At 36.7% G+C, this 13,923-nt stretch overlaps 2 protein-coding genes across 10 annotated transcripts in view; both read left to right on the forward strand.

The window, feature by feature from the left end:
* LOC5564467 (neurocalcin homolog) overlaps positions 1 to 13,923 on the forward strand; it is a 497,420-nt gene that overhangs the window by 309,163 nt on the left and 174,334 nt on the right. The window lies entirely within an intron of this gene.
* Positions 1 to 13,923, forward strand: part of LOC5564460 (neuronal calcium sensor 2) — a 403,811-nt gene that overhangs the window by 292,610 nt on the left and 97,278 nt on the right. For all 9 annotated transcript variants that reach the window (XM_021842107.1, XM_021842113.1, XM_021842106.1 and 6 more), the window contains one exon: positions 8,674 to 8,817. In XM_021842107.1, the coding sequence (XP_021697799.1) occupies positions 8,674 to 8,817 (144 nt within the window). The remainder of the gene's footprint in view (positions 1 to 8,673; positions 8,818 to 13,923) is intronic.

Genomic DNA, 13,923 nt, shown 5'->3' on the forward strand with positions numbered 1-13,923 from the left:
ACAGACTTTTTTTTATCTGTGAGGTACATAGGACAAGGTAGATATCCGGTCCCTCTTTCCACAGAGGTTGCAGTAACGTGTAATAGTTGTACTTGCTCAAAGGTGTGAATGGAGGCATGAATTTGCTATTCATGCGATGAAATTATTATAATTCAACGGAAAAAGTTACTTCTGGTGATGGTGTAGCATCTGGACATGACATGTAGTCGACAGGTAGCAAAACGTTTATGAGTTTGCCCAGGGTCATGTAAAAAGTGTGGAAATTTGACACCAGCTTTTGGAATCTTGATTCAGTGAAGAAGGAGAAATACATCTTCTTCTTATTGGCATTACGTCCTCACTGGGACAGAGCCTGCTTCTCAGCTTAGTGTTCAATGAGCACTTCCACATTTATTAACTGAGAGCTTCCTTTGACAAAGTTGCCATTTTCGCATTCGTATATCGTGTGGCAGGTACGATGATACTATGCCCAGGGAAGTCCAGGAAATTTCCTTTACGAAAAGATCCTGGACTGACTGGGAATCGAACCCAAACACATTCAGCATGGCTTCCTCTGGTAGATTTATATACAACTGTCATAAAACTGTAAATTTTATCTAATGTTGAAATGAAGCAATTCCAAAACATTAAATCTTTAAATGGAGTTGTATTATAAATTGGGACGTATACATTTTTGAACATCTGATAGACTGCATGCATGGTTATTAAATACAGTGCTGTTCTGAATAATAGCAGCGCATGTCGATTTTCATACAAAATGCTCAACTTTGACATGCTGTAGTTTTGTTCCCTTTCAAGCAATCGAGTTGAAATTTTCTCCACAGAACTACAAATATGCCCAATTTTGTAAACACAAAATTTCAAAATTTTCTAAGCCCCTGCCGGAAAGTGAGATACTAGGTGAATTTGTTCGAAAAAATAGCAGTTTAAAAAATTTAATTTCGGCTTGAAATTATAGTTTTAAATTCTATATCACTTACCATTGGAACAATCTCCTCCTACTTATCAAACCTACACCTAAACCGAGAATGTTTAAAATATTTGTAGAAGAAAAATTTTAAAATGAAAAACTGCTATTTTTTCGAAAAATTTCACCTAGTGTCTCACTTTTCGGCAGGGACTCAGAAAAAACTGAAATTTTGTAGTTACAAAATTGATCGAATTTGTAGTTCTGTGGAGAAAATTTCAGCTCGATTGCTTGAAAGGGAACAAAACTACAGCATGTCAAAGTTGAGCATTTTGTATGAAAATCGACATGCGCTGCTATTATTCAGAACAGCACTGTATATATTAGATCACAGCCATTTTAGTATTCTAATCTACACTCAATGGATTCTAGTGGTTTTGGTTTTATCCATTTTCAAGTAACTTTAACCGCACGCCACTCCATTGTTTCTCGAAAAGCATCTCCATTAGATTGGAACGTGCTGAAATATTAGTCAGCGAGTCACTCTCACTCAGGAATTTCCTCTAATTTCCCCAGTCATCAAATACGAAAACCCAATCAACAATGATCAGGTTATATTTGAAGCAGACAGCCTGAGTTTGCATCACAACAAGCCGACAACGTAACAAAAACAGGAGAACAAACAGCAAAAAAAAAACTGAAACAGTTTGTTGAACATGAAAGTAGAAAGGGGACACATTGTGTTTGACCATGTGCGTCCCAATGTGTGTCATGTTTGTCTCCCTAATAGAGCAAAAACATTGTGTTATTTTGGATGGGTTGTTATCTTTTGTGCGAAATGAAACACTAATTAGACAAGGGCTGTCATTCATGGGAGCGAACTTTCGGATGCGGCTCCGGAATGCTTCGATGATGAGAAAAATGTTTGCATTGGATAACCGTTCCAATATCGAATCCATGGGATGCTTATCAGAACTCCTTAATCAAAAACGAGATGTTAATGATGACGTTTCTTGAGGGTATGTTATTTTTTATTGCTCGTACTCTGTATAAACTTATCTGACAACCATAAGTCGCATAAGAATTAACGTACAATGTCGTTTACTAGTATAGTACTAGTAAATATCGTTCGAAGTCATCGTCGTTCACTCGATTGAAGAACATCTTCCTAGAGCGGTCTGTCAAACATAGCAACAAGCACCGTTCCCATGTATCGCTAGTCTATCGATTTTATTCTAATTATATTTTACTTATCGCGTTTCTCTCCAACCAATCAATCACGGTATTTGCGGCCAAAGTCGCCTAGGCTTCAAACGCGTATATTCCCAGACAGGAGGCAAAAGGACAACAACTATGGGAAGAAAGTGTGCGCCCGCCATCTAGACCTATAAATGCGACCCGCATGATCAACATCACGTTTTCAAATTGATGGCGGTGGCGGGACTTCCACCTCATCACCGTATGGGTCCCGCATGACAAGATGAGGAACTTTTCCACATATATAGTCGTCGGGGTAGACGCTCTCATGGCTTTGGTGGATTTCCGCTCTATACCCGATCAGGATGGTATGAGAAAATTAAAACACAATAATAGTTATTATCTGTTGATTTTTATATCAAGATTTGTTGCATTCAGATACACATATGAAACATTTCATCATAATAATATAATAATACAAAAAAACTCTTATTATTGTTCGAATCCTCTGAGCAGAATCTCAATAGAGAAACTTAAAAGTAGATGGAGTACCGTGTACCTTTTAATCCCCCTCCTAAATGCTTATCTTTGACAGATACGCGTATTTCGACTACCACTTGCAGTCTTCTTCAAATACAAAAAAAGATAATGATCTATTTTCTATACAATAAAACGTAGAGCTTCAGTGATTTACAGCTATAGTCGACGTTGAATCAATTTTATCCGACAGTCACTTGACATCGACCGAGGTATTGCAATATCTGATCCAATCAGTTTGTTATTCTTCTTCTTGGCATTACGTACTCACTGGGACGGAGCCTGCTACTCAGCTCAGTGTTCAATGAGCACTTCCACAGTTATTCACTGAGAGCTTTAATTGCCAAAGTTACCATTTTCGCATTCGTATATCGGGCATGAGATATTATTTGAGGTATTTTACTTCTTAATCAGGGGTCTTTCATACCTCATTCGAGTAGTAAGTATTGCAAATTAGCTGATATGGAATATCTAAGCTTGCTATTCAGCAGAAATTTATTGGTATAGGCAGTGTCGTACATGTTGCAGACTCGAGTTCAATTCCCGTCTTGGTCTTGGTATCATACAATGTTACTAAAAACAAATGAAACAAATAACACCAGTTGCTCTTATTCTGTTTCGCCATTCTGATCGGGTACACGCGCGTCTCCACGGCAAGAAACCGACGAATACACCGAGTTCTGTGTGACACAGACACGTGTGTATGTGCTGTTCATTTGATCTGAATGGGTTGGAAATGTGTCATCGTCAACAACTTTCTTTCGACGTCGTCGTTGTCGTCGCCGTTGTTTGTGGAAGAGCGATGTTCACACTGCTGGAAAATCGCTACCAATTCAATACAACCGATCGATGAAATCAAATCGATGAAAGGTTGTATTTAGAATCTGGATGAGGTGAAGGTTTACGCAATGTGCTTAACAAGAACTGTTGATATGGTTTACACAGCAGCACATTCAGGTTGAGTTGAAGAATTTAAGTCTGGTTTACCCAAAAAAGAGTTCTGGAAAACGTGAACTGTCAAAAATACACCATAAACTACCATCAACGTTCTCGGAACTAGGCAACGCGTTCACAAAAACTGCTGCTCGCGAAAACGAGAACGGATTTTTTCTGTGTAGTGAAAACAAATCAGAAATGATTTCAAGTCATTAGCGTGATACCATTCAACCAATTTTCTTCTGTGTTTTTTTAAATATGTTTTCGATTTTTTCAACAATGAGAATGACTTTGAGAATAATTTTCAAGCGCAGAAATATGCAGTAATCAAAAAAAACATTGTTGCAGTAGGTCGAAAGTAAATCAGCATTCTAAAGCTCAACTGCCAGAAGAAGGCTAATTTTCCCATCTTACAGTATTAACAATCCAGAAAATTGAGTCCAAAGGTCAAAAACGAGTTCTACTTTCATTGTGAAGATTTATGACCAAATATGTGATAACACCTTCATATGTTCAATCCGACAATTAAACATTGCTTTCGGAGGACTTTGTGGTGGGACGTTTTGTGTCTATTCTTAAATGGGTAGGCCCGATTAAATTTTTTTCCAACATTTTTAAATGTACATCCTATTTTCATGATTTACCAAAAAAAAAAATGTAGTTCATGATCGACAGAAAACTTAAAAATGGGGAAAAAGACTTCCACCAGCATGCTAAATACTTCAATAGCATTTGCAGATGGTTTTCCCCGTAATGTTTAAAAATCAAAGATTTTTTTTTCGGGAATTAGTATGCTCTGAAGTTTGCAAAATTTGACAAAATGCTAAGGCAACTTGAGGAATTTTGTTATTTCAGATGCTGCATTAATAAAAAGTTCTAATATATCTAAAGGTTTGACAAACTTTTGACACAACGTATTCGATTCATTAAAAGAATGCTTGAATTTTTTTGTCAATTATTACATTTATTACATACGATTTTATAATTTGGGATGGAAAGCAAAGTTTTCTGTATGTGTGATAATGAGAAAATGTATGAGTTAGTGAATGGAAGTGTGGATGAGTATGTCAGAGAGTTTTTAAGATGTAATAAATTCCTATATCGACTCTTCCAGGTGCACGCTTGACAGAAACTCATCTGCGAATTCAAGGTTATTCTGCGGAGTAAATATTTAACTCAAAATTCACGACACAAATCTTCACACGAATTGACATTTCTTTGGACTTGGTTTGCAAATTAAGTTTTAGAACCGCCAACATATTTGTCACTTGCACCGAAGAACCAGTTATCTGGAATAACCCAGTATGTAGCCAGGGCATCCAAAACCTCTTGAACTATTCTTCTTTTGACTTAATTTGCAAATTCAAGAAGTTTGATATGTCGCAAGATAGGTCTCAGAACCACCAATATAATGATCAATTCCTCTGGGGAAACAGGGCATCCAAAACAACCTGGCATGTTATCAAGTCATCCAGGAACGTTTGAGTTACCTTCTTTAGCCTTGATTTGGGAACTTATGAAGTTTGTTGTTGTCAGTTGGGTTTCAAAACCGACAATTTAGTGGCCATTTCATCCAGGAAACCGGGAAATCGGAACAGTCCGACATGTGTTCAAGTCATTCAATTACATTTGAACCACCTTTAGAATGATTTTGAAAAATTGATTTGTCGCAAGCCAGGTTTCAGATTCGTTAATATAATGACCACTTCCACCAGTGAACCGCGTATTCGGAACAACCCAACATGTGAAATCATCCAAAACATCAATTTATTGACTTGGTTGATAAATCAGAATTGATTTGTACCATGGATCGAAATTAAAGTTTTAAATGGAGGAAAACTCCCTGATGAATAAATTTTACGGTTAATTCAATTAAACGTTCTGTGTCCACTATGGGATGTGAAGCCAACGATTAAGAAAATTTAAAACATTTTCGCAAGCCAGTTAAATAAAAACTGATTCTTAATATTGTTTAGAGAGAATGAATGTATAGTGTGACAGTTAGCGTAGCAACACGAAGTGGGACAGTTATGCGTGGAAACAAATGGGCAATTGTATTGCTTGCTTTCATTGAGTTCCGAACAAAGTTAATTTTTGGTAAATGTTTTCTAAAACTATACGTAAAAATAAACTGTTCGATTACAAAAAGTCAAAATGCACAAAAAGTAACATGGGACAATTATGCGTATAACGGCAGTGTAGGTCTTAGTGCATTATATATATTTTATTTTTCAAAAATTTCCAAAATCGCGATTTTTCTGGTCACTTTATTTCGGAAATGGTCACCCTAATCAAAAATCCAAAAACACGTGTGTCCTTATTTCGGATAAGGAACAAAACAACAAATTTCACCGAATTCGGTGACCCACTAGATCGGTTTTTCGTGGAATGGCTGTATGAGTCTAGATATTAGTATAATTTGAAACCTTGTTATTCAAGCTTTGATGAAGAAAGTGGTTCCGTTTTTAGCTATTTTTTGGGATTTTTGCGGAAGTTTAAAGGATTTTAAACCCATATAGCATACATATGGCTAAAACAATATCTCTTCACCAATTCCCATGGTTTGAAGAAAAAATGACTTTCTTCAAAGTTTCTCCATAGCCATTCTATACAAACCTGCATTGTGCTTGGGTCATATTTGAATCATCACCAAAATGCTAAATATTTCATCGATCCCAAATTTTATCTTAAGGATTATAAGGATTGGATTTTCCAACTTTTTGTTATTCAAACCGCCCTAATATAGATTTTAAAAGTAACCTTGGTCTGATCGACCTTGAAACATTGTGGCTTTCATGAGTTTAATTATTAACACTTAAACAACAAAAAATTGAGTCCATTGCCAGCTACTTAGTAACTTTTTTTTTTATTATAAAAGCCAGAGGGTATTAAATTTATAAAAACTGCTTTTGTTAGTAACATCTAAATAAGTTCAGAAAAAAATATGTGTTCCAAAGTCCAAATCTTAAAATTTTATCCTTATCTAATATTAAATTTATGAATTCTTGCACCGCGCAAAATAGCTTATGATTGTTTGATTGTAGAGGGTTAATCTTATGGATATTGAGTCTGAAAAAAAAATGAAGGGAATAGGACATTTGGACGCTATTATAAGTTTTCATGATACTTATTTTTGTATGAAATTTACAGGCTAAATTGCTAAAATTCTAAAATCTTTAGAAATGTAGAAACTTAAAAATGGTGCTTGAAGGTCTTACGAACACATTTTAGAAAATAGATTCCAAATCATTAAGGAGTAACTAACAAAAAAGACGCTATCGTAACCACGCACACACACAGCACATCAGGTCGGTAAAATGAACATCGAGAAACACAAAACAAACAAACATGAATGTTGTCTGATACGACAGCAAAAAAAACACAGTTTGATCTTGATTGTCATGTGGAATGGTCAGCTGCATTCAATTGTGTTGACAACTCTATCTGAGCGATGGAGCCTCAGGATTGTCTTTGTTTTTCTACGAAGTGGATACATGTAGCAAACGCCACAGTAATTTTTTGTCAAAAAGTTGACTTTAGTTTAATCGCAGTATGTTTTCAGCTCGTTATTGGAAAAAATACTTAGAAATATATGTTTAAATATATGTTATGTCTGTCGCGCTACGTTTTTTTTTATACATCGGACCAAAAATAACTGGGTTTTAAGTTACCAAAGTTGATCATCTGTATGGAAACAAAATATAAATACCGTGTATCCCCGTTAATTTGAACGGCACCTCATGCAAACCATCGGGGTTCATTTTTAATTTGAACATCTAGTCACCCTAGAAACGTGTTTCTGGTTACCTCTTTCACTGTTTTGTTTTGATTCTGCGCTCCGTTCCACAGCGTTGCATTTCAATTTACTCTGTTCCATGAGCTATATGACGTTTGAACCATTTTAATCTGAACGATGTGCAAATTAGCGGGATACAGACTAAAAAGTGTTCAATTAAATGTGGTCAAACCAAAGGGGGTTACCCGGTATATTGTCCAATACTGTATGTCATACGAAAATATCGTACCGTTATATAAAAATGGACCTAATTAGTAAGAATGCTATGAACATGAGCAATAAAATAGTTTGATTAGACTCGTTGTAGAGAAGCTTATACATCACCAATTTTTGATATTTAAAATGATAAGCGAAGGAAACTACTGGTCAGAGAGACAATTCAAGAATGAGCCAGTAGAGATATATTTGGAAAATCTTAGAAGTTGGTTGAAGTTCTTTGAAAGATTGTTTTGAGAATTTCCTAAACAGGCAATGCTGAAATACACTAAGCTTTTTTTTTACTTTTGTCGACGTCCCGCGTTATTTAAAAATAAAAAGACGTAAAGACGCGTTACTTCAAAAACGACGTTAAAAAAGACTTCGTGTTTTTCGATGTTTTATGGCCATACGAATCAAAATGTTGAGCATTGCTCTTTTAGAATGCTGCGCTACTATATTATCCCTACCAGAATCAATGTATAAATAGATCAAGGAGCATCTGAAAAATGCTTTGAAAATCACGGGAATAATTCTTCAAAAGTGCTCCAACGCAATTCCTGTAAGAATCCTTCGAGGGATTCTCAAAGTAGTTTTGCAAGATTTACTTTAGATATAACTAAAGCAACCCAGTTTCAATTCGTCCAAAAACCCCTTCGACTACTTAAATGTGGCTAAATGTTATTTCGACTAAAAGTCATTCGTTTCCAGTGTAATTGATTGCTTTTTGACAAGATGTAGATTCACGGGAATGTCCTTTCTAGCAAACGTACTCCTTATCACGCGTACTTTCGGCCAAACGTAATTCGATCAAAGGTCAATGTTAATTGGTAGATTTGGCTAATCTCGAGGAGAAGGGTTAATTATCCTCCAAAAGAGCCAATATATGATATTTAACAAATTATCAACAACTCAATGAATTCTATCTATGAATACCCAACAACTTTGTTATTTGAATGATCATGAATTTCCTTTCGAAATCTATCGCAGTAGACCTTTTACATTCAAATGTCAACCTTTTCTCCGTCTATACTTGTTTCAATTATCATTCATGAGCATCCATTAATTCGTTTTTTTGTCTTTTCTCTTTGTCTCCTCATTACAGCAAGATTGTCCAAACGGCAAACTAACGCCGGCCAAGTTCGTAGATATGTACAAAATGTTCTTCCCGTCAGGCAATGCCGAAGAATTCTGCGACCACGTGTTCCGAACGTTCGACATGGACAAAAACGGCTATATTGATTTTAAGGTAAGTCACCCCCCTCATTTCCATTCCGCTTCCGAAAAAAAATACCAATCGAGAGAACTTCAGCACATCCTCCGACAAGGGTGATGACGATGGCAACAGTCGTCGTGTTCGATTCAAATCAGAATTAATGAATCTCCGCTAGGTGGGTGGACGGAAGCATTGAGCAATGAGCATTGGGCAACATTGTCGATTATTTCCTGGCAGATATCCATTTTGGCACCGAGTGGCCATCTGAGTGTGGTGTGCCAACATTGTTTCCCACATCACATATATTTCCATTATCATGTCGCCGGTTTTCTGGCATCATCTACCTTTGGAGTGGAGGAAATTGGTTGAAGGCGCACTGTTGAATGGGAGCTTGTTGCTCCACTCTTCTGCCAACCGGAGATTTTTTTTCTCCTCTCGATGAAAATGGAATTGCAAAAGTTCTAGCCGGTATTTTGCAAAGTTTTCGATAGAAATTGTTTTCGGCGCGGGAGGTAATTGTAAAATAATTGATTCTATTCTCGGGGGTGAAATCGGTGAAGTTCTTGCTGGAGCATTTTGGCTCCGGTAAGCGAATCTGCTAAGAAACCGTAACTGGTTGTGGCTCGTTAATCTTCATTGCGGCTTGGAAGTGGTGGGATTCAGTTTAGATGCTTAATTAAGCACCTAAATGGGATAAGTTTCGGATGAGTTTTGGGGAATGTCCCCAGATATTTTGGAAAATGGCAGAAAATCATGGAAATTCGATTTGTTATTCGAACGAATTGCGTATTTGTTCTCGGAAACGGAATACACTGAAGCCTCAAATTAAGTTAATTGTACTTATCGAGAGCTTTCTTTGCCAGTATTGCGAATTTTATGCATTTGAGTATCGGTGTCAGGTGCGATTATAGCATAACTCAGGAAGTCAAGGAAATTCCATTATGAAAAGATCCTGGACTGACCGGGAATTGAACCAGACACCTTCAGCATGGGTTTGCTTTGTAGCCGCGGACTGTAACCACTCGGCTAAGGAAGGCCCCTACTCTATAAAGCTAATAAGCTTTTAAATAGCTTTATATAAGCTGTATGTAATGGGCTAGGCTCGATATACGGCTTGTGGTTCCCTTAATGATCCTGACAAATCTATAACGAATAATTTGATAGGAATGTCCGCTACCACCACGTAGATCGAGCCTGCTTCACTTCTCTCCAATGATTACCTCAATGCCACCACGAAGATGATCCTGACGCTTGTAACTTGACTTCTACCGTGTAAATAAAGCACAATTTTCCGACACAAAGGGGACGGAGTTTTCAACATTCATTTTGTTTGTGTGACTGACTTTTTTCACAAGCATCAGTCGACGACAAACAGAAAAGAGAAACGGTCTTGAAACGGTGCGGTGGTTTCTTCGGTTGAAGAATGCTGAATGGTGTGTAGAATGTCTTAAGGGATTTTCCAACCACACTTGGAAGCGAAGCGAATCGCTTCCTAACAGTCACCGACTGGAACGAAGAAGCGCTAATTGGGCACGAGATTGGCAGCCAAATTATCAAGCATTTAAGGAAGGGGAACAGTGTTGGGAATGGTAATAGTCAAGGATGGAAAACAATCGCCTCTAGCGACTAACAACATAGTATTTGAATGGTCTAAGAGGGCCGTTGCTCTTGCAGAAGCATGATTTAAACAGCTCACTACGCGCGCATAATAAGGATATATGAAGCATCCGATGCACTGTTTGTCGCGGGACAAACCGTTTGTCGGATGTTGTAACATGTTGCGATTAATACGGATCAGAACGCGTTCACGGCATAATTTTTCAGCCCAAACCATGCCCGATTGACTTTCGGATCAAAAATGGAATATCGGAAGGCAGATCGTGGAATAAAAGCGTAAAAATCTTCCAAAAGTTATGACTTTGCTTTGCGAACATTTGATCGTAATCACACACGCCGAGCGATTCATTTTTCGCGGAGCGGAGTTTGTTGTGATGGCTTGACGACTAAGGGTTTATCGTTGTTGCTATGATCGCATGATAAAGAACAACCACGATGCATCATTTGTTTTATCATGATCACTAGATTTCCATCCTTGGTAATAGTAGTAGGCTTGAATTTCGCGAAAATCACGTGGCTTTCCCAGTACAGTAGTTCAAAAACGTGAATCTCATCAAGTAGCCTATGTTGGGTGCATGAATTTTCTAAATCGTGAGTGTCATTGAAGTGTAAATAAGGAACACAAATTAAAAATGTAGTACTAAAAATAAAATTACAATCAACCCTCCATGAGTCGTTATTGTAGGGACCATCGACTCATGGAAATATCGAGTCATGGAACAGCAATGCAATGGAAAGCCGTTTGAGGGGACCATCATAGTAACCATGAAATTTGTTTTTTTAATATGGTTTCATGAGTCGCTATCGAGTAATGGAACATCGACTCATGGAGGTTTAACTGTAACACTGAAATATTTAAAATATTCAAAGAAAAAAACATTATTTAGCACTAATTATAAAAAATCAATGAAAATTTTTCACTTAGCTAATGAAAAAAATAATCACCAACAATTGAAAAAAAAAATGCCAATAAAAATTGTTAACACTGATTGCTATTCATGAGATTTTTGTATTTTTTTTAAATATAGTAGTGTTTATCATAAGTTCTTTTTTGATTTTTTTTCTCTTAAATATATTCTAAATGCTATTTTTAATTGTCAATATACACCCAACTATTACTTGTTTCGAATTATTTAATTGTCTGTTTTCGATTGAAGGTATCCTTTTTCTAGGGCATGATAAAATTCGTTCCCTCCTGATTTCACCTATCTAGGCGTTTCTATCCATTGCCTACAGAAATTTGACGGGATCAAATCTCAAGCGCACTGGTCGTGATTGGATACAAGAAACAGAGCTTTATCATCGTCGATGTCGTCGTCATCGTTGTCTTCGTCACAGCGGATGAAGAAAAGACTGATGGAATTGTGCTTGGATTAAGACGCTTTGTTGCTAGGCCCTGAATGGTACATCGGAGTGCTTTTGTTCGGATCGTGGGATGAATTTTGAGAGAACTTTATTTGCTGTATGAGTTTAGGCAGTAGAATGAGGGTTTTATCTGTCATCGAAATTCAATCAGTGTATTAAATTGGCTCCAATTCAGGTGCCAAAATGCTCAACAAAGTTTTCATAGAGCAACAGGAACATCGATAGAAAACATTGTTCATCTAATTTAGTACACTCCGATTTCTTCTTATGACCGGTCGTAAAAAAATATATCCGTAACATTTTTAAAATACGCAACGACTAAGGCATGGTTTGAGAATTCTACTAAATTACCATATGAGATTACAAGTTCTAGCTTTAGATTGTAACACTGCATTGTTATCTTATAGTCAATTAGATTGGAGTGTTATATTTTGATATAATTAAGTTTTGAAGATAACGATTTCAAATGGTCCCTAAAGTTTAAGTAGGTGTTGGATCCCATACGGTCTACCGATGCTACAAATTTGCATGTTGGTGGCCGCAAATGTTAAAAATTATTAAAGAAAATTGAAAATTCCAAATTTACAGCGAGATAGAAACATAGCTCAGTAGGAACAATGTTCATGTAGCTGGCAAATTGGAAATTGAACATGTCAAATTTACAACAAGATATAAAAAAATGGTCAGCACAGTAGGAATAAATTTGCAGTTTTATCCAATTATTCATGTAGAGTACTAAACTATTTCTTAGCTGGCAACACTGCTCACGTAAAGTTGATAATACTCTAGAAAAGTCTTCCACAAAGTTGATGTGTGTATTTTGTGTTATCCATCCGTTCAGGGAATCGCAATACAATAATTTTCGATGCTGGCAACACCAGCCAAACGGAAAGAATGAGCTAAATATGCCTTATTCAAGTAAGGTTAGCATAATGGTAAATTTTCAGCAAAACAGGAAAGGGCCCCCATAATTATCAATTGTTTTTGTATATAAAAACCTATTTTTCAAAGCTGGCACCACTGCAGTTTTACGTGATAAGATGAATTTTGAGCATTCATCTATTGCTCAAAATGCATCTTTAAACGAAAACGGTCTTCTATAAAGTTGTTTGTATTATTTAAGCCCTTTGTTTGGTGTTATTGAAAATTAAGGTGGATCACATTTGCATAGCAATTGTGTAACTAACTTTCTTATTTGTAGAAATTATATTATACTTGCTTCAGCAAAGTTATAAACCATTAAATTTCAATCAACTTTGCCAGAAAAATGTTTTTTTTTTGTATCTCTTGTAATCTTTGTACAGGTCGGACTCGATCACTTTTTCAAACCCCCTTATCTTAAATACGTTCAAAACTGCAAAACCATTCATATTGTATATTGCAATACCAAATTATATCAGATTCATGCATAAAAATTGAAAAACAAGAACATCAAAAAACAAATTCCGGATAATCGAGTCTAAAATTCCGGATAATCGAATCCCGGATAATCGAGTCCCCGGATAATCGAGTCTCCGGATAATCGAGTCCGACCTGTACCGATTTAGAGCTTTTTTCCTACGGTGACATAGGGTGGTCCAAACAAAACTGGTTTTCTGGCTCAAGCGTTTTCAATTCAAATATCTCATCAAAATAGTCTATAAAACACATTTAGAGCTTTGAGAAGTGCGTAATTTGGTGAGTGGAGAAACTCGCTATCTGCTTCCGTTTAGGAGTAATCAGGGTTGGGAAAAAATCTGAAACTCACTCTACAGTAGCCAAACAAAGCCAATCACAGTCAGCGAAGCCAGTGAAACTCACGCCCATCGCTGCTGTAGGCAAATGCCTTGAAAATTGCAAAACACCCGTTGCTAAGGGCAACCCAAAATTACTGTAGAAAAATGTTCTATTTCCCGCTGCATTTCCCGCATTTAGAGCCTTCAATGACACTCATGATTTAGAAAATTCGTGCACCCAACAGAGGCTACTTGATGAGATTCACGTTTTTGAACTACTGTACTGGGAGAGCCACGTGATTTTCGCGAAAAGTCAAGCCTACTACTATTACCATTCCCAGCACTGGGAGTAATTGTTGTTTTTCTCACAAAAACATGCCTACTCTGATTGTGAATATTTCTGATTGGGGCAAACATAAAAAATATTTTTTTACGGCATTCA

The sequence above is a fragment of the Aedes aegypti genome, chromosome 2 (assembly GCF_002204515.2).
Source record: "Aedes aegypti strain LVP_AGWG chromosome 2, AaegL5.0 Primary Assembly, whole genome shotgun sequence".
NCBI lineage: Eukaryota > Metazoa > Arthropoda > Insecta > Diptera > Culicidae > Aedes > Aedes aegypti.